The following is a 25841-nucleotide window of genomic DNA, read 5'->3' as shown; positions in this document are numbered from 1 at the left end:
ATTTCTCCTTCACTAGCCCGTCTTTTTCTCTGCCTGGTTCTTTGAGTCACATGTTTCCACTGACCACTTTCCTCATCCAGTCTCTCCTCAAAATTCCCCAGCCCTGCTTCCATCTGTGAGTCTGAGCTTTTCCCTTCAGATACCTCATATCTTTGCTCCATCATCTGCTCAAACCCCTTCCTAAAGTCAACCAGACTTTCCACCTGCATCTCCAAACCTCGGATCTTTTCCTCCATCAGCTCTATCAGACGACATTTCATGCAGAAAAAAACTCTTACCGGTTCCCCCCTCCAGGATCATGTACATACCACAGCTTCCACATCCAGTCATCCTCAATGTGTCTTTCACTACAGGAGTCACTCCCACAGCTGCCTCTGTATCTGTCATCTCCTTCCCACCTAAATCCTGTTAATCTGGGAAACACAAGCCACACCAAAAAGACCACACACCCCCCAGCAAAAGCAAACCCCAAACAAGCACCACAAGCCAAACTCCCCTTGCAAACTCCCACTCAAACTCCCCTGTTTAGAGCTCTGTTTGCTAGCTCCTGTGCCGCTGCAGCTGTCTGTAAAACAAAGTTACAGAAGGTTTGTTTTGTTTTGTTCTAGCAGGTGAGGCTGCGGGGCTAATCTTGTTTTGTCATGTGAATTTCACTATTTATGTAACTGGGAGAAACATTAGGCCTTAAATGTAAATTTTTAATCCAATGGCAGATTAGTTGTCTTCACTCAGTTATACAGCAAGAAAAATTGTTCACCAGGCACAGCCATAGTAAACTGGGGATTTTTTTAAGTAACATGAAAATGATTTTGACTATTTTAGTGTGGGGACAAGTGGAAGTGTTAATTACACTCTACCTATAAATTAGATCTAGAGTCTAACAAGAACATGAGCTAAAGTAAATGACAAAACTTATATATGGAATTCTTTGCACACAAACTTATATGCAACTCCTAGTCCCTTAGCAAAAACTAAAACAAAAAACAAAACAAAAAAAATGTTCCAACTAACGGTGTCTGCTCCTGGTAACCCAGCACTGGAATATATGTTTGTGCATAGTAGAAACACATTAGTTTAACATCGAGTGTATTGTCAGGCAAAAAATAGTTTCCCTAGCATCTACGTTTATCTGTATTTTCTCTCTACACTCAGTCGAGAGAGCATATTTTAACATCTAGTTTATGGAATTTAATCTTTCCCACACCAAATTCTACAGTATAAGATTAGAGATTGTAGCTATAGTTAAAAGGTATTGGTATACCTCAAAAAATAGAAGTGAAGAAGTACTGTGGAGAGGAAACTGGACATTATCAGTACAGGTATGATTAAGAAATGTCCACCACAGTGAGTACCATTTTTACTATCTCTTCTTTTTAAATTGTTCAGATTTTACTATAGCATCTTATATTAAAAATCCTGTAGTTCTTTAGAGCTCAAACATGAAAGAATAGAATTATTTGTATATGAAAATTATGAAACATGAGAGAGACACTCACCCCAACTTAGGTACCCATCCTTATTCAAAAAGGATGTTGATAAATTAGAGAGGGTTCCAAGAAGATACACAAAAATAGTGACACTAGCAAACCAGTGCAGGTTAAAATCAGCAGGCCAAGTAACCTGTGTGTGACCCTTAAAGGCATGTTGAGAGGCATTGCAATTGTACTCAGGATAATTCACTTGTGTGTGGGATGCTAAAAGGGGCTAATAGGTAGGCCCATTTATTTATTTTGATAAGAAATCAAAGAAAGACAGCTATGTATATGTTTGTCTGTCTATATTCTGTAACTCTAAACTTAAGATCAAAGATGTGTATATACTGCCTGAATCTAATAAATATTATCTAGATTGTCTTCAGTTTATCGATCCCTGTTTGACCAGGGATTGCTTTATGTAAATCAGTGTGGCTGGTGTGTGCACAGGAAATAGAATATTAACTTCTAAGGGTGGGTTATTGTGGGCTCAACAATGAGGGGTCTCTGGACACATGCTGTGCTCAAAACTCCTGGCAGCCTATTTCAGCTATAAAAGAAAAACCTCCAGCAGGATCCTGCCATTTTTAGTCTGCTGAACTTTAAACAGGGAAAATTTGAGCCATTGGATGGAGATCCCCAAGTAATTACTTGGGATGCCCTGAAAGATTTCTGGAAAGACTACCTCTAAGCTCTCATTTGGACTCCAATCTTTTGGATGAATCAGATACACTTATTACAAACTGGCAGATTTAACATCACTGCTATTATCCTGATTTACAAACTTTGAAATCAACTGTAATGTACGATTCATTTTAATCCCTTAAACTCTCTTTTTTATGATTTAGTTTTTTGTTTCTAACAGATTGGCTACCAGTATGATTTTTGGGTAAGATCTGAAGTATGTTTTGACCTGAGGTGTGCGTCTGGTTCTTAGGAACTGGAAGAATCTAATATATGTGATTCTTGGTTTTAATAATTATTTGTCACAAATTGGTTTGTCTGGGTGGTGCATACGGGGCTAGAGATCTGCAGGAGATTGTCTGTGGCTTCATAACAACTAGTATAGTATTTTGGAAGCACACATTTCTTATTGGCTTGGTGAAATATTATGAGAGAAAATACCACCAGTTTGGGGTACATGCCCTGTTTCCTGGCCGTCTGACCTGAGATTGGTGCTCTTAGGTGTCCCATACCAGGCCGTGTGACAAGAACGATTAAAGGATTAGAAAATATGTCTTATAGTGATAGCTCAATTTTTTTAGCTTAATGAAGAGAAGGGCAAGTGGTGACTTGATTACAATCTATAGTACCCAAATAGGGAATAAATATTTAATAACAGGTTCTTCAATCTAGCAGAGAAAGATATAACATGATCCAGCGGTTGGGTGTTGAAGCTAGACACATTCAGGCAATAAGGTGTAATTTTTTTTAACTGTAAGAGTAATTAATCATTGAAACAATTTGCCAAGAATCATGTTAGATTTTCCATCACTGACCATTTTAAAATCAAGTGTGGACTTTTTCTAAAAGATCTGTTCTAAGAATTATTTTGGGGAAGTTCTATGACCTGTGTTATACAGGAGGTCAGACTCGATGATCGCCATGGTGCCTGCTGGCCTTGGAATCTATGAATTATTGCTAAATTTATACTAGGGAATTCTGGGTGTACATTTTCTGTGCATCAGTGGGACAATAGGTAATCAATACTTCAGTGAAAAACATAAGAATTATGCTGATTTTATAGTAGTACTAGGACAAATTTAGCAAGTTTTTTTTTTTTAAATACCAAACCTGATTATTTTGCCATTTTCTCTCCCTCAATATTGGGTATGCATGTAAAGTCAGACTTTGGAGTACTTTCTAAATGGTATGGAAGAACTACTGATATATGTTCTGGTATCACACTAAGAACAATTCGAAAAATATTTAAGAATTGAATCGGTTCTCAGAGCAACACCTTTGAAAGACAAAAGTTTTGTCATTCAATTGCCAGTGTAGAAATAGCCTGAGACTGGACCAACAAAAATTAAATTAAATTGATCTTCAAAACAGTAGAGGGTGCAGTCAAGATCCTCTAACAGCCTAGGAGAAATGAAATCCAGAGTTACGTATCTGTGTAAAAAGAAAAGGAGGACTTGTGGCACCTTAGAGACTAACAAATTTATTTGAGTATAAGCTTTCGTGAGCTACAGCTCACTTCATCAAAAGCTTATGCTCAAATAAATTTGTTAAGTCTCTAAGGTGCCACAAGTCCTCATTTTCTTTTTGCGGTTACAGACTAACATGGCTGCTACTCTGATATCTGTGTAGATGCTATGTAGGGTGGATTTGATTTAAATCATGATTTAAATCACTAGTCCAGAAGACTCGATTTAATCTTGGATTTCTACGTAAAAATGCATTCTTGTTGGTTGTTATAACCTTAATACATATTCTTCACAACTCATAGATAGATGTAGGTTTCATTTTAGAAGGTACACACTACACATTTTTAAAGTGATTTACTTTGAAAACTTTTCACATTAGTTTTACAGCTATATCAGAAAATGAATGATTATTTAGTTATTTCATTTACCAAAAGGTAATTGAAGCAGATATTTCTGAAGTCATTGGGAGGTGAACTATCTCCAGTTCAACAGGTTAATCATTAATATTTTGAGAATTTTGGCTGTGACAGTGCCATCTATTTATTCACAATTTTGTTCACAAACTGTCATCAGATTAGACCAGTTCTTGACATAGTGTTCAAAACAGTCCACTCCTGAGTTCCATCGCACGTCTTGTGGGAGGGTTAACTTGCTTCTTCCCACTTTTTTCAGAGCAGCTGCTGAAAACTGGTTGTTATGGAAGTACTTTGCAATTTCAACATTAGCCCTTATTTCTGGAACACTGAAGTCTTTGAATAGGAGGTGCATCAAATGAGTACTGCAAATGTATGTTATTAGCTTGGGACTCTTCACTCTTCTAAATTTCTTCTCATCTTGGATACATTTGCAGCATTGTCTGTGACCACGCTGCATACTAGACATTTGAATTTTTTTCCCCACAGTTTGTTATAGCTTTTACAGCTACTTCTTGTAAATATTCTGCTGTGTGTGCGCATTTCCTAATGTAGCAATTGTTTCTGTAAGGAAGACATTCCTTTCTTCTGTTGTCACACAAGCACATACAATAGGATCATTGTGGACATTGCTCCATTCATCAAGACTCAGGTTAACAATTTTACAATCTAGACCTTTTGCACACTGCTCAATTTCTCTTTCTTACACTTTATCCAGCAATTTGCCTGCAACATCTGCTCTGTTTGGTGCACTATATCCTGGTCTTAATGACTGAACCATGTTAATGAAGCATGGGTTCTCAATCATACAGAGAGTTTGTTGCATAAACAAACTGGGCACTTTTTTCATCAATTACCTCTTTTTGTAATCTGCTGATTCTTATCAGAAGCTTATCTATGGTTGTTTCTGGATGATGGAGTTTTTTTTCTTTTTGCTACAGGTGATATACTGTGGCTATGTGATATACGTTATGTGACTGAAACAGTCACCATACTGTTCGTTTAATATTACTCATTGCATTCACTGACATTCAGTACTACTTTAAAAGGTGAAATTGTAAAAGGAAGATCTGCCTATTTGTTATTTATTTTTTTATCTCAACTGTATCTAAAATGATAGTACCATAGAACAACTATTTTTTTGCTCAAACATGAGAATTCAAGAATAGTCCAGAAGGAAGACAGGCAGTCCTTAAGAAAGTATGAAATAAAAAAAAGTTTACCAACCTGAAGATCCTGCATGTTCAGACATGTTCCTTTTGTCATCTTCAACGCAGCTTCCTCCTGAGAAGGAAGGCTTCTCATGATGTTGTTTCATTTGGGCAACCAGGCCCTGCATTTCTTTGTTGCACTTTTTGCATTTTGCATGCATGCCTGTCTTATCCACAGGTAGAAAAGGAGTACTTGTGGCACCTTAGAGACTAACAAATTTATTAGAGCATAAGCTTTCGTGAGCTACAGCTCACTTCATCGGATGCATTTGGTGGAAAAAACAGAGGAGAGATTTATATACACACACACAGAGAACATGAAACAATGGGTTTATCATACACACTGTAAGGAGAGTGATCACTTAAGATAAGCTATCACCAACAGCAGGGGGGGGGAAGGAGGAAAACCTTTCATGGTGACAAGCAGGTAGGCTAATTCCAGCAGTTAACAAGAATATCAGAGGAACAGTGGGGGGTGGGGTGGGAGGGAGAAATACCATGGGGAAATAGTTTTACTTTGTGTAATGACTCATCCATTCCCAGTCTCTATTCAAGCCTAAGTTAATTGTATCCAGTTTGCAAATTAATTCCACTTCCTGGACACTACGGTGCTAATAAGCGATGGTCACATAAACACCACCCTATATCGGAAACCTACTGACCGCTATTCCTACCTACATGCCTCTAGCTTTCATCCAGATCATACCACTCGATCCATTGTCTACAGCCAAGCGCTACGATATAACCGCATTTGCTCCAACCCCTCAGACAGAGACAAACACCTACAAGATCTCTATCATGCATTCCTACAACTACAGTACCCACCTGCTGAAGTGAAGAAACAGATTGACAGAGCCAGAAGAGTACCCAGAAGTCACCTACTACAGGACAGGCCCAACAAAGAAAACAACAGAACGCCACTAGCCATCACCTTCAGCCCCCAACTAAAACCCCTCCAACGCATCATCAAGGATCTACAACCTATCCTGAAGGACGAGCCATCGCTCTCTCAGATCTTGGGAGACAGACCAGTCCTTGCTTACAGACAGCCCCCCAATCTGAAGCAAATACTCACCAGCAACCACACACCACACAACAGAACCACTAACCCAGGAACCTATCCTTGCAACAAAGCCCGTTGCCAACTCTGTCCACATATCTATTCAGGGGATACCATCATAGGGCCTAATCACATCAGCCACACTATCAGAGGCTCGTTCACCTGCGCATCTACCAATGTGATATATGCCATCATGTGCCAGCAATGCCCCTCTGCCATGTACATTGGCCAAACTGGACAGTCTCTACGTAAAAGAATGAATGGACACAAATCAGACGTCAAGAATTATAACATTCAAAAACCAGTTGGAGAACACTTCAATCTCTCTGGTCACTCGATCACAGACCTAAGAGTGGCTATACTTCAACAAAAAAGCTTCAAAAACAGACTCCAACGAGAGACTGCTGAATTGGAATTAATTTGCAAACTGGATACAATTAACTTAGGCTTGAATAGAGACTGGGAATGGATGAGTCATTACACAAAGTAAAACTATTTCCCCATGGTATTTCTCCCTCCCACCCCACCCCCCACTGTTCCTCTGATATTCTTGTTAACTGCTGGAATTAGCCTACCTGCTTGTCACCATGAAAGGTTTTCCTCCTTCCCCCCCCTGCTGTTGGTGATGGCTTATCTTAAGTGATCACTCTCCTTACAGTGTGTATGATAAACCCATTGTTTCATGTTCTCTGTGTGTGTGTATATAAATCTCTCCTCTGTTTTTTCCACCAAATGCATCCGATGAAGTGAGCTGTAGCTCACAAAAGCTTATGCTCTAATAAATTTGTTAGTCTCTAAGGTGCCACAAGTACTCCTTTTCTTTTTGCGAATACAGACTAACACGGCTGCTACTCTGAAACCTGTGATTATCCACAGGTAGAGGAACTTCATTATAATATTCCCAAACTGGGTCTCTTTTATGGCCTGCTGCCATTATAGGTTTTCCCTTCTAGTGAGAGAATGGTATCAATGACCTGAAGACTTCTGGAATATGCTGCTCAAACAGTCTCACTTTTGTTTCTACAACCTGTCCCTCGCTTCTCAAATTTATCTCCAGACTTCTTCCCCTGGTCCATATCTATTCCTCCCCCAACAATCTTCTATTCATTGAACTTTTTGAAACTTTGCACTTTTAGAGAGAGGTAAGGGATTGACTCTGTGTACACAAATTTGGAGAGGGACAATAGGGTTGAGGTCTGTTATTTCTCACCTCTATATATTATTAAAAACATTTTTGCTGTTAACAAGCATGTTACCTGTGGAGACAAATACAGAGTTTGAGAACTGCAAAACTAAGCATCTCTGATGGTATCTTCTAGACTGAGCACTGAGTCCCATTGGGTAGACAGAAAGATTAACCTAAATAATCTATACAGAAGCCCCGGAACCCCATAAAATTGGGTCCCTAATCCCAAAACTATTGGAACTCATTTACAAAACTTTTCTTAAACATTACATGAATATATTCCATCATATTATAGAATTAGAATTTATAATCCCTATTCCATGATGAGATATCTTTAAACTATAATGTATCTTAATTAAAACTATCTTTAGATAGGTTTTTTTCCCTTAAAAAGCATTTGATCAAAAAAATCTGATTAAAAAAAAAACATTGATTTTTATTCACCCTGATGCTATGCTATTTACCTGCTAGAAGTAGCCTGGTCTCTCTCTCAGATTAATTAGCAAGGTACAATCAATTAATCAGCTGCCTACTTCCCTTCAGGAAACAAATTCACAAAACAAAACTATTAACAATGCATATATGCAATCTTCGTAAACTCCCTCTCAAACAAATATTTTCTACCCATATACCATGATGACGGGTAGTATATAAAAACCTAAAAAGAGAATGAATTTTCAGTCTCCCAAGAACATCAGGGTGTTGATGTTAATCAATGGGAAAAATTAGCAGATTTTCAGCACAATCTCAACTGGGTCCTCATTTTTGTGGGTGCAATTTTGTATGTGCAAATATTTGCGCTCATAGTTTAAGTAATTTAAACATTTACATGACCTAAGTTGTGCCCATAAAAATGGAGTTCAGCAACTTAAAAGCTGGCTCTGACTCTGTTCTGTAGTTATTTAAAAGCAAAATGAAAAAAAAGCAAAAAAAAAAAAACGAAAAAAGAAAAAAAAGAATTGTAGCTAGATCTCTGAATTGATTTTACGTTCGTGGTGTTAATACATTTGGTTTTCATGAAGATCTGATGACAGACATTTAACTGATTTTGCACAAAGCACTGAATTCATTTTTAATACCCCAAAGCCTACTTTTTAAATGATTTCTTCCAGACATAGTTCTGTTGTCTTTAGTGAGTTGTTCAATAATACACAATTGGAAATAGGACGATAAAAACAATAGGACATACACAGTAATACATTCTAAAAACTTTATTAGTGTGACACAGGCTCTCAATACAGACTGTCAGGTTGTCATAATTCTGATTATCCTCCATATTAGGTCTCTGGAAAATGGTTGTCTGGAACACGAGATACATAGGACCAGATTTTGAAATCCTGGCTAACATTTCATCTACCATTACCTCTCACTGAGTAGTTCCTTGAAGTCAGTGAAACTATTTATAGTGTTACTCATTGTGAGTAAGGACACCAGAATCTTGCACTTATAGCACTATGCTTCCCTCTGCCATGAGGCACAAAGAAAGAGAAAAACCCACAGAAACTGGGGAAAGTAGAACATCTGCAACAGCTCAGAATATCCTCATCTTCAGCATTGCAATGTGGTTGCCAGGGAATGGCTGTTCTTTGCCAGCTATTTCCCTGGGGACCATGTAAATATAGTTCATGGAAGTTAATGCCATTCCTTATAGGATTAACTTCTGCTCTGTTCCTGCACCCATTTTGGGAGTTTCAATAGAGGATGGAGAGGCAGAGACTTGGTATTATTGCAGAAATGCCACCCTTTCTGTTGATTTGGAGCTCCCATTCATTTGACTCTTGCTAAGTTCCAGGGCCCCCCTTTCCCCTCTTGCAGTATGGTATGGACAGGAGTGCAGGTGACTCGCATTAGCATCTGTAGTTAGGAAACTCCTGGCACAAAGAGGATAAGAGTTCAGTTGTAGTGACATAATTTGAGAGAATGGAGACTCTTTTTGACACTGCAATAAAGGCACTGTCCAGACTTTTGACATTTTATTATTAGGAGTCCATGAGATGATACATCTATTAATTTGCCATCCTGTAAATATCTGTGATTGACCTATGATTTCTCACCAATAATTCACCCAAAGAAATACCTTATACAGCCAGCCTAGAAAGGCCAAGGATAACCAAAAAACTCATTACATTCCTAGAATGCTTAATGCATTCAGTGCAATGTTAAAAATGCTAGCACATACCTAGAGAACTCTACTGACATTTACAGGCACTATGTGGAGATTATGTGCAAAAATTTGCAGGCTGTTTCTGGAATTGCTATTAAGTTCTTATGAAATAGATTTCTTACAAATATAAAGCATCCTTTATGATAGGAACTGAAGAAATTACAAAAAAAATTTCAAAATGTATCAATACAATAACATGAGTGATTAGAAAAAAAAAACCACCCTAATTCATTCCTGGAAAAATGATATGAAAAACCTCCAGCAAATACCACTATACAAAAACCACTCAGAATAACCTCACGCTCTTGCATTAGCTTTTGTTCTTTGGCAATAACTGTCCACCAGCAGAATGAAGACTTTTTACACTATGTGCCAATCACCTGGAAGAAAAAAAATGGTTCCAGAAAAGGAATTCAGTTAAACATATGACATGTAAAAAGAAATTTAACTTGAAAAAAACATAAGTTACTTTATCTGAGGATAATAATACACAACACAGAGACAGAATCCCAGGAAGAAGTAATACCGAAAGTGATTTAGGTATTATCATCTGCAGTGTAATAATGCAAAAAGAGACAAAGGTGATATTGGGCTGCACATACAGAGAACTGATAAGTCCTGTCTATGAAATCTTGGCTCCATTGAAGATAATGACCAAACTCGCATTGGATTTCACCCTGTGTCTACATGTAGAAAACTGTGTTTACTTCTGGGGACATCAGTGACACATAGATCAACATGTTAGAAGAGACTCAGAGAGCAACAAACATGATTAAAGGCTTTGGGGACAGTATTAGGAGGAAAGATTAAAAGGTCTAAATATATACCATATAACTAGGGCTCTAGCAAATTCACAGCCTTGAAAAAGACTTCAAGGACCATGAAATCAGACCTTCCCTATGATATCTAGCTACTGGAAGGGAGTGGCAAGGGCAGGGCTGGGGGCACCCCAGCCAGGGGTTCCTACCATGTACCAGGTTCCAACTGCTAATCCCAGCCAGTCTGTGGAGGGATGGGACTTCCTCTTCCCCTGCATGGCTGCTCTCAGGTGGAGATCAGACCCACCTCCAGGTACCTCCCCTGGCTGCAGAAAGCTCTCACTTCTGTGCTGCCTTCAGAGCAGCCTTCAAGGCAGGGTGGCAATCCCGCAACCCCCTGCAACAGCTTTGCAACCATTCCCCCATGACCTCCTTTTGGGTCAGGACCCGCGGTTACACCACCATGAAATTTCAGATGTAAACATCTGAAAACATGAAATCAACTAATTAAAAAACTCTCTGGCCATGAAATTGACCACAATGGATTGTGAATTTGGCAGGGCCTTACATATAACTAATTGGTGACTAACAGTTAATATAATTGCCTGTGCGTATTTTAAGGGTGTAAATCTCAAGATAAAGTATCATTGTACTAGAGGGTATATCTAGGAATAAAGAGATAAGAGAAAGTTACTTAACTTATAGTAACTGGAGGTTTTTCGAGATGTGGTCCCTGTCTGTATTCCATTGTGGGTATGTATGAGCTCCACAGCCAGAGAATTTTGAAAGCATTGTCTGTTGGTCCGCACATGCACCCTTGCTCACCTTATGCCTCTCACCATGGAGATAAAAGGGGAGCAGACAGATTGCCTCTCCACTTCCTTTTCCACTGTGAACAAAAGGGTGATCTGAAGCAGATAGCAAGGAGGGCAGGTAGTGGAATAAAGCACTTTCAGTTACTATAAGGTAAGTATCTTTCTCTTCTTCTGCAAGTGCTGGTCCCTATGTGTATTCTGCTGTGGATGACTGACAAGCTATACTCAAGTAGGAGAAGGGTGCAAAGATGCAGATGGCAGAGCCGAATGAAGGACTGCCATTCCAGAGGATGCATCAGCGGAGGAGTCAAAAGCATAATGCATGGTTGGACGAGAGAGAGTGACCCAATGGAGCAGGAGACACTGGACCTGGGAAAGCGAAGATGTCCTCAGGAGGAGCATAGGTCTCAGCACTTCCCAGAGTGTGAGGGGTCCTGTCTGCCTGAACTAGAGGAGTCACAGCAGAGACACTGGAGGTTCCAACCTGGACCCATGTGCTGCTGAGAAGGAACTGGAGAGGCTGTCAGTCTGCAATTCCTTTTATCTCCTCAGTAGGAGGCATGAGGTGAGCAAGTGTGCATATGTAGACCAACAGACACGCTTTCAAACTTCTCCGGCCACATGGAGCGAATGCATGCCCACAGTGGAATACACCGAGGGACCAGCACTCAAAGAAGAAAGACTCTTTAGACAGAATATTAGGAATAACTTTTTGACAGTGAGGGTTATTAGTCAGTGAAATGGTTTCACAAAGGAAGCAGTGGCATCACTTGAGATATTTAAAATTAAACTATCCAAAAGCTCTTGAAAATGAATTGCAGGAAGCAATTCTGTTCTGGTTTGGTGGGAGTTGAGAGGAGCCTGCTAGAGGAGATAGCAGGGATTTCCTGTCTAGGATTCTCTACAGTGAAGTCCTGCGTGTTTGGTCTAAAAGTGAACTACAACTTGGTTCCAGTTGGGCTTGTCAAATGGTCTCATCTCATTAATGTAACTATGGTTCATTAATGCAGATCCTCTTAGTTACCATAAAGACAATTTTCAGAGTAGCAGCCGTGTTAGTCTGTATTCGCAAAAGGAAAAGGAGTACTTGTGGCACCTTAGCAAATTTATTAGAGCATAAGCTTTCGTGAGCTACAGCTCACTTCATCGGATACATTTGGTGGAAAAAACAGAGGAGAGATTTATATACACACACACACACACAGAGAACATGAAACAATAGGTTTATCATACACACTGTAAGGAGAGTGATCACTTAAGATAAGCCATCACCAGCAGCGGGGGAGGGGGGAAGGAGGAAAACCTTTCATGGTGACAAGCAAGGTAGGCTAATTCCAGCAGTTAACAAGAATATCAGAGGAACAGTGGGAGGTGGGGTGGGGGGGAGAAATACCATGGGGAAATAGTTTTACTTTGTGTAATGACTCATCCATTCCCAGTCTCTATTCAAGCCTAAATTAATTGTATCCAGTTTGCAAATTAATTCCAATTCAGCAGTCTCTCATTGGAGTCTGTTTTTGAAGCTCATACCACTCGATCCATTGTCTACAGCCAAGCTCTACGATATAACCGCATTTGCTCCAACCCCTCAGACAGAGACAAACACCTACAAGATCTCCATCATGCATTCCTACAACTACTATACCCACCTGCTGAAGTGAAGAAACAGATTGACAGAGCCAGAAGTCACCTACTACAGGACAGGCCCAACAAAGAAAATAACAAAACGCCACTAGCCATCACCTTCAGCCCCCAACTAAAACCTCTCCAACGCATCATCAAGGATCTACAACCTATCCCGAAGGACGACCCATCACTCTCACAGATCTTGGGAGACAGGCCAGTCCTTGCTTACAGACAGCCCCCCAATCTGAAGCAAATACTCACCAGCAACCACACACCACACAACAGAACCACTAACCCAGGAACCTATCCTTGCAACAAAGCCCGTTGCCAACTCTGTCCACATATCTATTCAGGGGATACCATCATAGGGCCTAATCACATCAGCCACACTATCAGAAGCCCGTTCACCTGCGCATCTACCAATGTGATATATGCCATCATGTGCCAGCAATGCCCCTCTGCCATGTACATTGGTCAAACTGGACAGTCTCTACGTAAAAGAATGAATGGACACAAATCAGACGTCAAGAATTATAACATTCAAAAACCAGTTGGAGAACACTCCAGTCTCTTTGGTCACTCGATTACAGACCTAAGAGTGGCTATCCTTCAACAAAAAAAGCTTCAAAAACAGACTCCAACGAGAGACTGCTGAATTGGAATTAATTTGCAAACTGGATACAATTAACTTAGGCTTGAATAGAGACTGGGAATGGATGAGTCATTACACAAAGTAAAACTATTTCCCCATGGTATTTCTCCCCCCCACCCCACCCCCCACTGTTCCTCTGATATTCTTGTTAACTGCTGGAATTAGCCTACCTTGCTTGTCACCATGAAAGGTTTTCCTCCTCCCCCCTCCCCCGCTGCTGGTGATGGCTTATCTTAAGTGATCACTCTCCTTACAGTGTGTATGATAAACCCATTGTTTCATGTTCTCTGTGTGTGTGTGTATATAAATCTCTCCTCTGTTTTTTCCACCAAATGCATCCGATGAAGTGAGCTGTAGCTCACGAAAGCTTATGCTCTAATAAATTTGTTAGTCTCTAAGGTGCCGCAAGTACTCCTTTTCTTTTTTCATAAAGACAATGTGTTAAAGAGAAATCTTACCCAATACTGTAATATTAAAGTTTAGCTTGTTTTTTGGCTCTCTGATTTTGCACTGGAGGACTGCTCCTTTGCCTAAAAAGGAAAAGTAAAACACAGCATGGATGAGCTATAATTTACTGTTTCAGATTAAGAATCAAAACAACATAATTATAGATTAGAAATGATAATGACAGCATCTTAAATTATCTGCATCTGTGAGACATGCTCATCAGCAGTAACAGGGAGAAGAAAAAAAAAAGGCGATCATTCCGCAAAATGTATTTGTAACTTCATGTGGGTCCATTTCTCCTTATTTTTCTGTATCCCATATTTTATTTTGGCATGTGTGGCTGATCTCCTCCCTCACTATTATCTTGACATCTCCTGGGCCATAGCTATAGGCAATAGCTATCGACAGCCAGACAACTTTTAACGTTAGAAAATGTCCTCCTAACTGCTAGTATAAAATGCTTCTGATGCAATGCTTTTAAATTACAATTTGCAAATCAGCTCAACTGTTAAACAAAAGCCTTGGAAAGCAAATTTCCTGATGAAGAAAAATGCCATTCATCACAATCACTGAAAAAATATGATATACATGATGTTATAAGTCTGGCTCATAGGAATAAACGGATGGATCAGTTAATTAACTGGGCTAGGTCTTTTCCATGTCTAATTCCAGTTTCTATGACCTTTACGGGTTGCTGAAATGCCAAGCAACATTTGCAGTCCTTTCTGCAGTTTTGCTTATATTAAGTATATATCCATCTATAGACATGCACTACATAAAAAAGTCACACAGCTTCCCTATCCATCAAATTCATTCTGCATACATATTTATATACAGACACAGATTCTTTTATTTAAATTATTACATAAAACATATGACAAAAGGGGAGAAAACGAGGGACTTGACATAGGAGATAAGGTTACGGGAAGCAGGAGAGGAGAAAGGTTGCTCCAGACAGAGGAGATGAAAGAAGGGGTGGAATCACAAGTGGGAGAAGTAGACAAACGGAGTGGGGTGAGGAGGGCTGTGATAGACAAGCACAGGACTGTGGGCAGGAAGCTCTGAAGGTGAGAATGAGGAGTTTGAGCGTCTTGAGTAACCTATGACTAGACAGAGCCCACATCTACCTGGTATGCTGCATGGGATTTACCCTCCTTTGAAGCAGACACCTTTTTAAGCCAAAGCAGGTCCACAGCATCTCCAGAAATAGTTAAGTGCCACTCCCTTTCATACATACAAAAGTGGGTCAAACAGAACCTATTATTTGAGAACACTTTCCCCAAACTCTAGTGTCCAAATAAAATGGTTCCAGATCCAAGTTTCCCATCTCCACACTCATATTGTTCAACAATACAGTCCTATCCATATTAGGACTTGGTTCTACCTTTTTAGGATCTTCAGGTTTTCCATCATCCTTTGTGGCTGGTTTTGTGGTGGCAGCTTCCTTTCCACTTTTGTCCTCTAATCCTGACACCTGTCATCAGAAACAAATTCACTTTCAAAACTAAGAGAAAGAAGAGTTACCATCTTCCAGAATCAAATGGAGTCTAGAATATTTGGGCTACATCCCTGTCTAACACTGAGAAGCCCTGTGGTCTGGCAGCAGAAAGGGCAGAGGTAATGAAGCTGATCGTCTGGTGGCCTATTGTACTGGCTACGTGGCCAGATTCCATCTTCAGTACAAAGCAGGTGCACTGCACCTGAGAATCTGCCTCTCACTCCACAGACAGACAAACTATATTTTTATGGGACTTGAACATTTAGACATCATATCTTTAGATGGCTTACTGAAGATGTATGACAGGTTTCAGAGTAGCAGCCGTGTTAGTCTGTATTCACAAAAAGAAAAGGAGTACCCGTGGCACCTTAGAGACTAACAAATTTTTTTGGAGAGGAAGATGATGTCTGTCTGTATCTGTGCGAGTTTTTTTCATGATTTCATAATTTGTTAGTCTCTAAGGTGCCACGGGTACTCCTTTTCTTTTTGAAGATGTATGGTTCATGTTGTGTGTGCATACTGAGGAAGAAGGGGTTTTGGAAAGATAAATAAGTTACTCTCATTTAGCTTTGTTGATTATTAAAGGCAAAGAGTTCCTTTCTAGGATTAGGCTAACACTTGAATCAGTTACAATGTGAGAAAGGATGGTTAAATGGGTCAGGGTACAGAGTCATAAAAATCAGTTCCAACAACTGCTAAGAAATCTGGGACAAGCCCCAAACAACCACTCTTCTTGTCCTAGTGGAAAAATATAAGTTTATTTGGAGGAGTTGAACAGGATGCAGTGAATGAGCAGTCAAGCAGTGAATGAGAACTAATAAGTATTTACAGTTCAGGAATTTATTTTATTTAATGTACTTAGCAATAGTTGAACTTATGTAACAAAGGGAATTTTGTTGTTTATTCTCCTATCAATGCTGGGGAGTCCTGAGAAAAGTCCTCCATCACTGGAGAGAGATGTAGTTAAACCTTGTCACTGTCTCCACCCCGAAGCCAGGAGGTGACCAGGCAGCTTCCTATTGTTCTGCTTTAGTCAGCAGGCCTCTCTGGAAACAGAATCATCTCCCTTTTTGGAAACTGTATCCTGCTTTGTACCCTTCAGTTTAATAGGGCATTTCTTACTGGCAGCATGGAACAAACAAGAAATCACGTGACAGAATCACAGTAAATGTTTGATATGGGACATTACTGGTATGTGTCGCTCAGTAATTGGGTTTTACGTCTTAACCTTGAGAAAACCAGATAACTCACAAGGGTCGCTTGTGAACTGGCTCAGTTTCCAAGGAGGCCAGTAGAAGTTGCTGTGCTGGGCAGGAAAATTCATTTTTGACTGCTGGGAGGCCAGGCTGAAACCAGACTCTCAGGTGGTCAAAATCCCAACCATACTTGCCTCTTCCCAGTTGAGAGTCCCCATTCCTCTCCCACACTGTGCTCCTAAAGTGACACCCTCCACTGCTGCCAGTTCCCAATTTGACCCCAAGGCTGGAAACAAGCAGGGGGGAGGTGGAGCATATCAGGTGGCCAGGAGTGAGGCAGGAAAGAACTGGCATGGAGACAGTGCTGTGACTGTGGGAAGCCAGTGGAGAACGAAGGCTCTTCACCCACTCAGGTGATGCGATTTCTTCTGTCTGTGGGTGAGGGAGCTAGGGGAGGTTATTTATCAAGGGGAGGGAGACGTAGCAAATCGGAGCAAAGAAATTGTTATAGGGATTGACTAAATGAAGCCTAATTTAGCCAGCAGTGAACAGTTCTAGAAAATCTAACACAGTTTGTGAAACTTAGCACTTAATATTCCGCAATCACCCCAGCGTGTTCTGGTCACATCAAATGAGCTATTTAGGATGGATCCGTTTTTCCAATGATACAAAAGGCCATGAGAGTGCTGTTTGGTGGCACAGTCCAAGTGGATTGAGGGGGACAGCAAGCATGAAGGAAGTTTAACATTCACAGTGCTTTTCTCCAATTCCAGATTTAGTCGCATATCAGCTCCCTCATCTCCCTCTGTATTTTCCAGAGCAGCAGCATCCATTCCCAAAGATTTATCTATGGCACCATCTCTATGCTGTTGACTCCCAAATGTACCTCCTTACCACCCGCCTTTCCCATTCTGCACAGTCTCACATCTCCACCTGCATCTTTGACCTTTTGAAGTGAATGTCCTACCACAATCTCATACTCAATATGATACAAACTGACCTGTTCATTTTTCATCCCAAATCCTCTTCTTGCTTCTTCATCACTGCTGTCAACTCCCTTATCCTCCCCAACAAATGGGCTGGCAATGTTGTATTTGAATTCTCTCTCTCCCCTGCTCCCTCACACATCCAAGCTCTCTTCAGACTCTGTCAAGTCTGCCCTTCTATCAATACTTCTACAGCATCTTCACTTTCCTCTTTGTTCCAACCGGCCCCTAAACCTTGGTCATTCTTGCAGTAATAAAGTCAAGACTTCTCCTCTCTGCCTCCCCGTTTCCTCTTGTCCCACCCCAGTCTATACAAATGCTGCTACTGAAATCCACCTTCCTCTCTCGTTGCTCTGAAAATTACTTCAATAGGATTTTTTTCTTCACTGTCAAGGCCACACACAACTCCAGCCCTACTTATATATCTACTCTTATTTCCTCTTGATCTTCATCCAAGGAAGAAAACTGAAAAAATTGAGATCCCCTGGATAAGAACATAAGAATGGCCATACCCATGGTCTAGCCCGGTATCCTTTCATATGACAATGGCCAGTGCCAGATGCTTCAGAGGGAATGAACAGCACAAGGCAATTATCAAGTGATTTATTCCCTGTCATCCAGTCCTAGCTTCTGGCAGTCAGAGGTTTAGGGATACCCAGAGCATGGGGTTGCATCCCTGACAATCTTGGCTAATAGCCAATGATTTTATGAATTTATCGAATTCTTTTTTGAACCCGGTTAATTCTCACGCTTCTTCTAAAAGTATGTCAGACCAACAATGAAGCCTTAACAGTGTCCCTTTAAGTTACCCTCTCAAATGCTCTTATATGGGAGAGTGCAAGTCTAAACACAAATAGAGCCAAAACAAAGAAACGTAATGCAAACCTATGCCTGTGGGGGTCCTGCAAATATACTATTTTGCAAATCCTTTGGGAGAAAATATCCTACCTTTGAGTGTTGTGATGTGGCAGGAGTTTTTGCACAATTATCAAAGTCCCCTGATAGAGCATCAATAGCTGCAGAGTTATCTGTAGGCTTCTGCAATAGAAACTATCAGTCATAAAGCATAGAATGCAAAAGGAGTCACGGATTATACTCTAAAATGATCAACTAAAGCAAAAAACCAACCATCCAACCACAATTTAGCACTTATGCCCAATCCACAAAAGCTGTTCAGACAGCATAGTTCTGTTCCCAGTGTAGATACCACTCCCTGAAATCACACAGCTGCAATTTTTAAAAATTGACTCTCAAATCCATATTTAAGGACCTAACCCAGTTTCTTCATTTTCAAAAAATGCTACTATTTTGAAATCAATAAGAGCTATTAATGCTCAGCACTTTTTGAAAGTGAGGCTACTTATTTAGGTTCTTAAATATGCTTTTAAGAACTCATTTTTGAAAATCTTGGTCCTCATGTTCTTATTAAGGTGAAGCTGGTAGGTCTGCCTAATTTTGATTGCCAGACTGCACACGCAGCCTTAATACTGGCATTTCTGAACTTCTCCGTACTTGACTTTACAAACTTAACATTCTTTTAATGTAGTTTTGTACGTGTAATATCTACATTATAAGTGTTGCCCATTTGAAAGTATTTACTCTCACTTAAATAAGCACAATATTTCTACATCTATTCAACAGCATTTTTGAGAATTTACAATATACAGTGCTATTGAATCAAAGATAATATTGCTTAGAACACCATTCAATTCAGAGCACAGTCAGGAAGGGATCAGTGCAGAATAAACCTGTAATGACTTTTACCTTTGGTTCTTTGGGTTTCACATCCTCTTTTGCCGTTGGCTTTACTGGTTTACCCTTAAAAAGCAGATAGGATGAAATGGTTGCATTTATTATATAGCCCTTAGTTTGAGCTGATGAATCAAACTGAAAGTAAAATAGGCTCTTACATTCTTCACTTGACAGTATTAGTTATTATTCACAGTAACTTTATTTATGATGCTTTACTGTCCTATCCACTTCACAATCCATTTATTATACCTACACGGCCTCCTTCATCAGATTCTTGTGATCTCATGTTTTTCCCCTGCTTTAATGTCCCCCTGAAGACTCTGCATCTCACCCATACATACTGTCATACATACTGTATCCTTACAGTAGAAGAGGGGACACACTTTGTCTGGCTCCAATTTGTTGAGTAACATCATTCACTTCCCTGGCATGGCAGTGATTCAGTAAAATGACTGACAGCTTCACAAGACTTTATTCTTCCAGGTTCCAAAAAAAACAATAGTATTTATGTAATGTTTTTCATCCACAGATCTTACAATGCTTTACTAAGATGAGAAGGGAATAATAGTCACAGTGATTTTAAGGCCTAAGTTTTCAAGAGTGACCACTAGTTTTGTGTGCCTTGTTTTTGGGTGCTCAACTTGAGACACCTTGGGCCTGATTTTCAGCCAGTTGGATCCCAGTACTTCCTGGCTGCATTGATCACTGATGGCTATTTGAAGTGGCTTAACCATTCTAATTTTGATCAATGTAAAAGGAACAGTCCACTTTCTTTGCATCAGACACATAATGGTTTGTGATTTATTATCCCATCTTCATTGTGGGGATTTATATAGGTAATGCCAATAGATATGAGTTACTCATGTAACTCCAATGAAAAGAAAAGGAGTACTTTTGGCACCTTAGAGACTAACAAATTTATTAGAGCGTAAGCTTTCGTGAGCTACAGCTCACTTCATCGGATGCATTTGGTGGAAAAAACAGAGGAGAGATTTATATACACACACACAGAGAACATGAAACAATGGGTTTATCATACACACTGTAAGGAGAGTGATCACTTAAGATAAGCCATCACCAACAGCAGGGGGGGGAAGGAGGAAAACCTTTCATGGTGACAAGCAGGTAGGCTAATTCCAGCAGTTAACAAGAATATCAGAGGAACAGTGGGGGATGGGGTGGGAGGGAGAAATACCATGGGGAAATAGTTTTACTTTGTGTAATGACTCATCCATTCCCAGTCTCTATTCAAGCCTAAGTTAATTGTATCCAGTTTGCAAATTAATTCCAATTCAGCAGTCTCTCGTTGGAGTCTGTTTTTGAAGCTTTTTTGTTGAAGTATAGCCACTCTTAGGTCTGTGATCGAGTGACCAGAGAGATTGAAGTGTTCTCCAACTGGTTTTTGAATGTTATAATTCTTGACGTCTGATTTGTGTCCATTCATTCTTTTACGTAGAGACTGTCCAGTTTGGCCAATGTACATGGCTGTTGGTGATGGCTTATCTTAAGTGATCACTCTCCTTACAGTGTGTATGATAAACCCATTGTTTCATGTTCTCTGTGTGTGTGTATATAAATCTCTCCTCTGTTTTTTCCACCAAATGCATCCGATGAATTGAGCTGTAGCTCACGAAAGCTTATGCTCTAATAAATTTGTTAGTCTCTAAGGTGCCAAAAGTACTCCTTTTCTTTTTGCGAATACAGACTAACACGGCTGCTACTCTGAAACATGTAACTCCAATGGTTGCTCACACAACTCTACTGATGGGAAAACTGACTTGTTGCACTGTGTTAAGATGACTGAATCTAAATTTAGAATGCAGCCACTGAGGTATTTGGTCTGTTTACCTGCTCATCTGAATCCAGAATATGCCTGTAATCAGGAGGGATTGTATCATCTCTGTCCCCAAGTTTGTCGTGGTGTTCAGATTTAGCACCTTCCTAAGAATATGAAATAAACAACACTTACTGATCTCCTCCATTGGAACAATGGGGTCTAGTAAGAGTAATCTGTAATTTATTGCTCCTGTAATTGCATATCATACAATAGGTGACCCAAACTAATAGATATGTTAGGATGACTTTATTAAACAGAGAATTTTTTGAGTCATAGGTCTTATAAAAGTACTTTTTTAGATAAATGTTCTAGGAGAACAAACAACATTTTTATATCCTAGAGTTCAGGCATCAGTGGAAATGTGTACACATTTGTTTAACCATGAACCCTGCATTGTGGGTATAATGCTTGAAAAATTGTTGCCTCTTAACAGATACCATTTTAATATGTTAAAAATCCCAAAATGACAACAGATACTATTTTCTTCAAATACATTTTCAGTTCTGCTTCTCAGCAAAACAACAGCTCAACTGCTTACTAAGTGTTCAACACATTATGCCACCACATTAGAACTCATCCACCTATTGCACTAGTTCAAACACAAGGTTAACATTCTTATAACGCCATTACTTTGTGTTGCAGCTCCTCAGCCATGCTCAGAATGTATAAAAATGCAAGGTTCTTGTCAGCCAAATATCACAATTAAATGTCAGTGGTCTGTGTCTCTTATTACTTAGGAAACAGTCAATCAGAATTAGCTGCAGCCTGAGATTATTTTAAACATAAATATGATTAAGATGAAGATGATTAAGATCACTATTTCCTGAATGCAATATGAAAGAGGGAAGCATTCATTCTGCAATCAAATCTGTATGTTTTTGTTTAGACTGCTTTATGTGGCATTTGATTAGATATATGTATATTCTTCAGCACATATTAAAAAATAATTAGCCATTTACAGTCAAAAAAAGGCAGTTATCTTTTTCCGTAACTGGTGTTCTTCGAGAGGTGTTGCTCATGTCCATTCAACTTAGGGGTGTGTGTGTACTCGCCACATGCACCAGTGCCGGAAGTTTTTCTCCTCCACACTATCCATTGGGGACGGGCTCTGGTGACCCCTGGAGTGATGCGCACATGCCACCAGTATAAGGGAAGCCACCAGCTCCCCTTACCCTCAGTTCCTTCTTGCTGGAAACGCCAACAGCGGGGAAGAAGGACTCATGTCCATTCCACAGCCTGCAACACATCTCGAAGAACACCATTTATGGAAAAGGTAACTGTATTTTCTTCTTCAAGTGCTTGCTCATGTCCATTTCAACATAGGTGAGTCCCAAGCAGTACCTCTAGGAGGTGGGTAGGAGTTCACAGATGTGTAGATTGCAACATAGCTCCACTGAACCCAGCGTCATCCTTGGCCTGCTGAGGGATGGCAAAGTGGGCTGTGAACATGTGTACCAAGGACCACATCATGGCTCGACAGATGTCCTGGATTGGGAAATGTGCCAGGAAGGCCACCAAAGATGTCTGCGCTCTGGTCGAGTAGGTTCTGACGATCGGCAGCAGAGGGACTCCCACTAACTCATAGAGGCCTGAATGCAAGAGGTGATCCAGTTAGAAATACAGATCCCATCAGCTGTAGAGATGAAAAGCTGAGTCGACTTACGGAAAGGCTTTGTCCGATCTAGGTAGAAAGCCAGGGCCCTTCTTATCTCCAAAGCGTGAAGGTGCCTCTCTTCACTACTCTCCTGGGGCTTAGGGTAAAAGACCGGAAGGAAGATGTCCTGGCTCATGTGGAAAGTAGACACCACCTGGGGAAGGAAAACTGGGTGGGGCCAGAGCTGGACCTTATCCTTATAGAAGGCCATGCACGGTGATTCTGAGGTCAGGGCTCACAGCTTGGAGACTCACCCTGCCGATGTCACCACCACCAGGAAAGCTACCTTCCATGATAGATGAGACAGTGAGCACGAGGCCAAAGGCTCAAAAGGCAGACCCCTGAGCCTGGACAGAACCAAGTTGAGATACCACTGAGGGGCCGGAAAAAGCCTTCGAGGCCTCTGAGGAACTTGACAGTCATGTCATGGGAGAACACAGCTTGCCCCTTGATTGGTGATGAAAGGCAGACATGGCTGCCAAATGCACCCTGACAGAAGAGTGCGCCAGTCCTTGGTTCCTCAAATGAAGCAGGTAGTCTTAAGATCGACTGCACTGAAGAATGTGAAGGAGAGATGCCCCGTTTGGCTGCCCAGCAAGAGAACCTCCTCCACTTTGCCAGTCGAGGGCTTTCTATTCTCGGGAGGATGTTCTGGACCCCTTCCAAACAGGCTCATTCCTCAGTGTTCAGCCACGCAACATCCACGCTATGAGGTGGAGGGACATAAGGTTGGGGTGCAAGAGTTGACCGTGATCCTGTGACAGCAGATCTGGTCAGTTTGGCAGGGACCAGGGAGGGATCATTGACAAGCTTGATAGCATCCTGAACCAGTGCTGGCAAGACCATGCCAGGATGATTATGATAACCTGTGCCTTGTCCCTCTTGATTTTTGCTAGGACCTTACTGATGAGCGGAATCGGAGAGAATGCATACATCAAGCTTCCTGTCCAGAGCAGGAGAAAGGCATTTGAGAGGGAGCCCTTGCCCAGACCTCATCTGGAGCAAAACCATGGCACCTCCTGTTCTACCTGGTGGCAAACAAATCCACTTGGGGAGTTCCCCACCTCTGGAAGATCATGCCAGCTACCTCCGGGTGGAGCATCCACTCATGGTGAGAGGAGAAGTCCCTGCTTAGGTCATCTGCTAGCGTGTTCTTGGCACCCGGTAGGTGACACGTTTCTAGATGGATTCTGTGGTCGATGCAGAGACAGGGTGCTTCTTGGCAAAGGGCCGAGGATCGTGCTCCCACTTGTCTGTTGATGTAGAACATTGAGGCTGTATTGTCCGTGAGGACTCTGACCACTCTGCCTGACAGGTGAGGGAGGAAGACTGTGCATGCTCTGCACGCCACCCTGAGCTCTTTGACGTTTATGTTTAGGGTTGACTTCTCTGGGGATGACATACCTTGGGTCTGGAGGGTGCCGAGGTGCGCCCCCCATCCGAGGTATCTGAAACCAACTTGACTTAGTGAGGAGTGCTGTCAATGGGGACTCCTTCCAGGACTTTCCTGGGATCGGTCCAACATTGCAGCGAGGTAAGTACAGTCACAGGGATGGTAAAGACCTTTTCCAGGTGGTCCCTGGACTGGGAGTAGACCGCTGCAAGCCATAGCTGCAGGGGTCGCATCCAGCGCCTGGTGTGGCACACCACATACGCATACGCTGTCGTGTGACCTAGTATGCGTAGGGAAACGTGGACACTTCCGCAATGAGGTCCGGCCAGTGCCCTGTATCTCTCCAGCGGCAGGAATGCCCTGGTGCAGGTCGAGTTGAGCTCTGCTCCAATGGACTCTATCCTCTGTGCCAGAACTAACGTGGATTTTTTGTCATTTACAAACAGGCTGAGGCAAAGGCAGGTGGCTAACAGCATCGTGACGTGCCCTTTGGACCTGGAGCTGCCCTTGACTAGCCAGTCATTGAGGTACGGGTAGATCTGGATAGCCCCATGTCTCAGGTAAGCAGCCATCACCGACATGTACTTGGTAAATACCTTCAGTGCTGTCACTAGGCCAAATGGGAGGACCACAAACTGATTGTGGTTGGGACCTACCATAAACCGGAGGAAGCATCCGTGTCCCTCGAAGATGGTGATGTGGAAGTACGCATCTTTCAGACTGAGGGCGGCGTACCAGTCTCCCAGATCCAAGGAGGGGATCATGGAGGCCAGGGAGACTATGCAGACCTTCAGTTTCGCTAGGAAGTGGTTCGAGTTCCACAGGTCCAGGATAGGTCACAGACTGCCCTTGACCTTTGGGATTAAAAAGTAATGGGAATAGAACCCCTTGTTCCTGTACTCTGGAGGTACAACCTCCACCTAGCTGCAGTAACCCCTGTACCTCCTGCATGAGGAGACTCTCGTGAGAAGGGTTCCTGAAGAGGGATGGGGAGTGGGCATGGGATGGTGAGGTAGAAAGCAACAGAAGGGCATAACCCCGTGCCACTGTATTGAGGACTCATAGGTCTGATGTTACAGATGCCCACATAGGGAGGAAAGGAGAAAGACAGTGGGCAAAAATAGGGGAGAGAGGATCCTGGGAACAGTCCAGTAGGTTGCCGTTGGGAGTACCCTCAAAATGAGCACTTGCCCGCCTGCTTATTGCGGGTCAAGCTCGACTGAGAAGCTTGCAAAGGCTGTTGGCTAGGACACTGCTTATAGCCTCTGGATTTCTTATGGGGAGGCTCCTGGTGAGGGTGGCTCCCCTGGCCTCGAGACTGCTGTAGCTTATACTGCTTGTGGGCAGGGCTAGGAACATACAGGCCCAGTATTTTAAGGGTTGTGCGGGAGACCTTTAGGCTGTAGAGCTTATTGTCCATCTGTTCCACAAACAGGGATTGCCCATCGAAGAGAAGGTCTTGCATCAACCATTGAGCCTCTGTGGACAAGCCAGAGAGGAGCAGCCAGGATGTTCAGCGTGTGGTGACAGCTGAGGCCATGGTTCAGCCGGCAGTGCCCGCCGCATCCGAC

At 41.6% G+C, this 25841-nt stretch overlaps 1 protein-coding gene across 1 annotated transcript in view; it reads right to left on the bottom strand.

Annotated features, from left to right (window-relative positions):
• Positions 1-8688: 8688 nt before the first annotated feature.
• The window catches only part of CAST (calpastatin), a 99059-nt gene continuing 81906 nt past the window's right edge, over positions 8689-25841 (bottom strand). Inside the window, 6 exon segments of the mRNA XM_038401883.2 lie at positions 8689-10036; positions 13966-14037; positions 15339-15428; positions 18583-18672; positions 19399-19452; positions 21235-21327. Coding sequence (XP_038257811.1) covers positions 13987-14037; positions 15339-15428; positions 18583-18672; positions 19399-19452; positions 21235-21327 — 378 coding nt within the window. The 3' untranslated portion in view covers positions 8689-10036; positions 13966-13986.

The sequence above is a fragment of the Dermochelys coriacea genome, chromosome 5, assembly GCF_009764565.3.
Source record: "Dermochelys coriacea isolate rDerCor1 chromosome 5, rDerCor1.pri.v4, whole genome shotgun sequence".
Lineage (NCBI taxonomy): Eukaryota > Metazoa > Chordata > Testudines > Dermochelyidae > Dermochelys > Dermochelys coriacea.
This window is presented reverse-complemented; position numbering and strand designations above follow the sequence as displayed.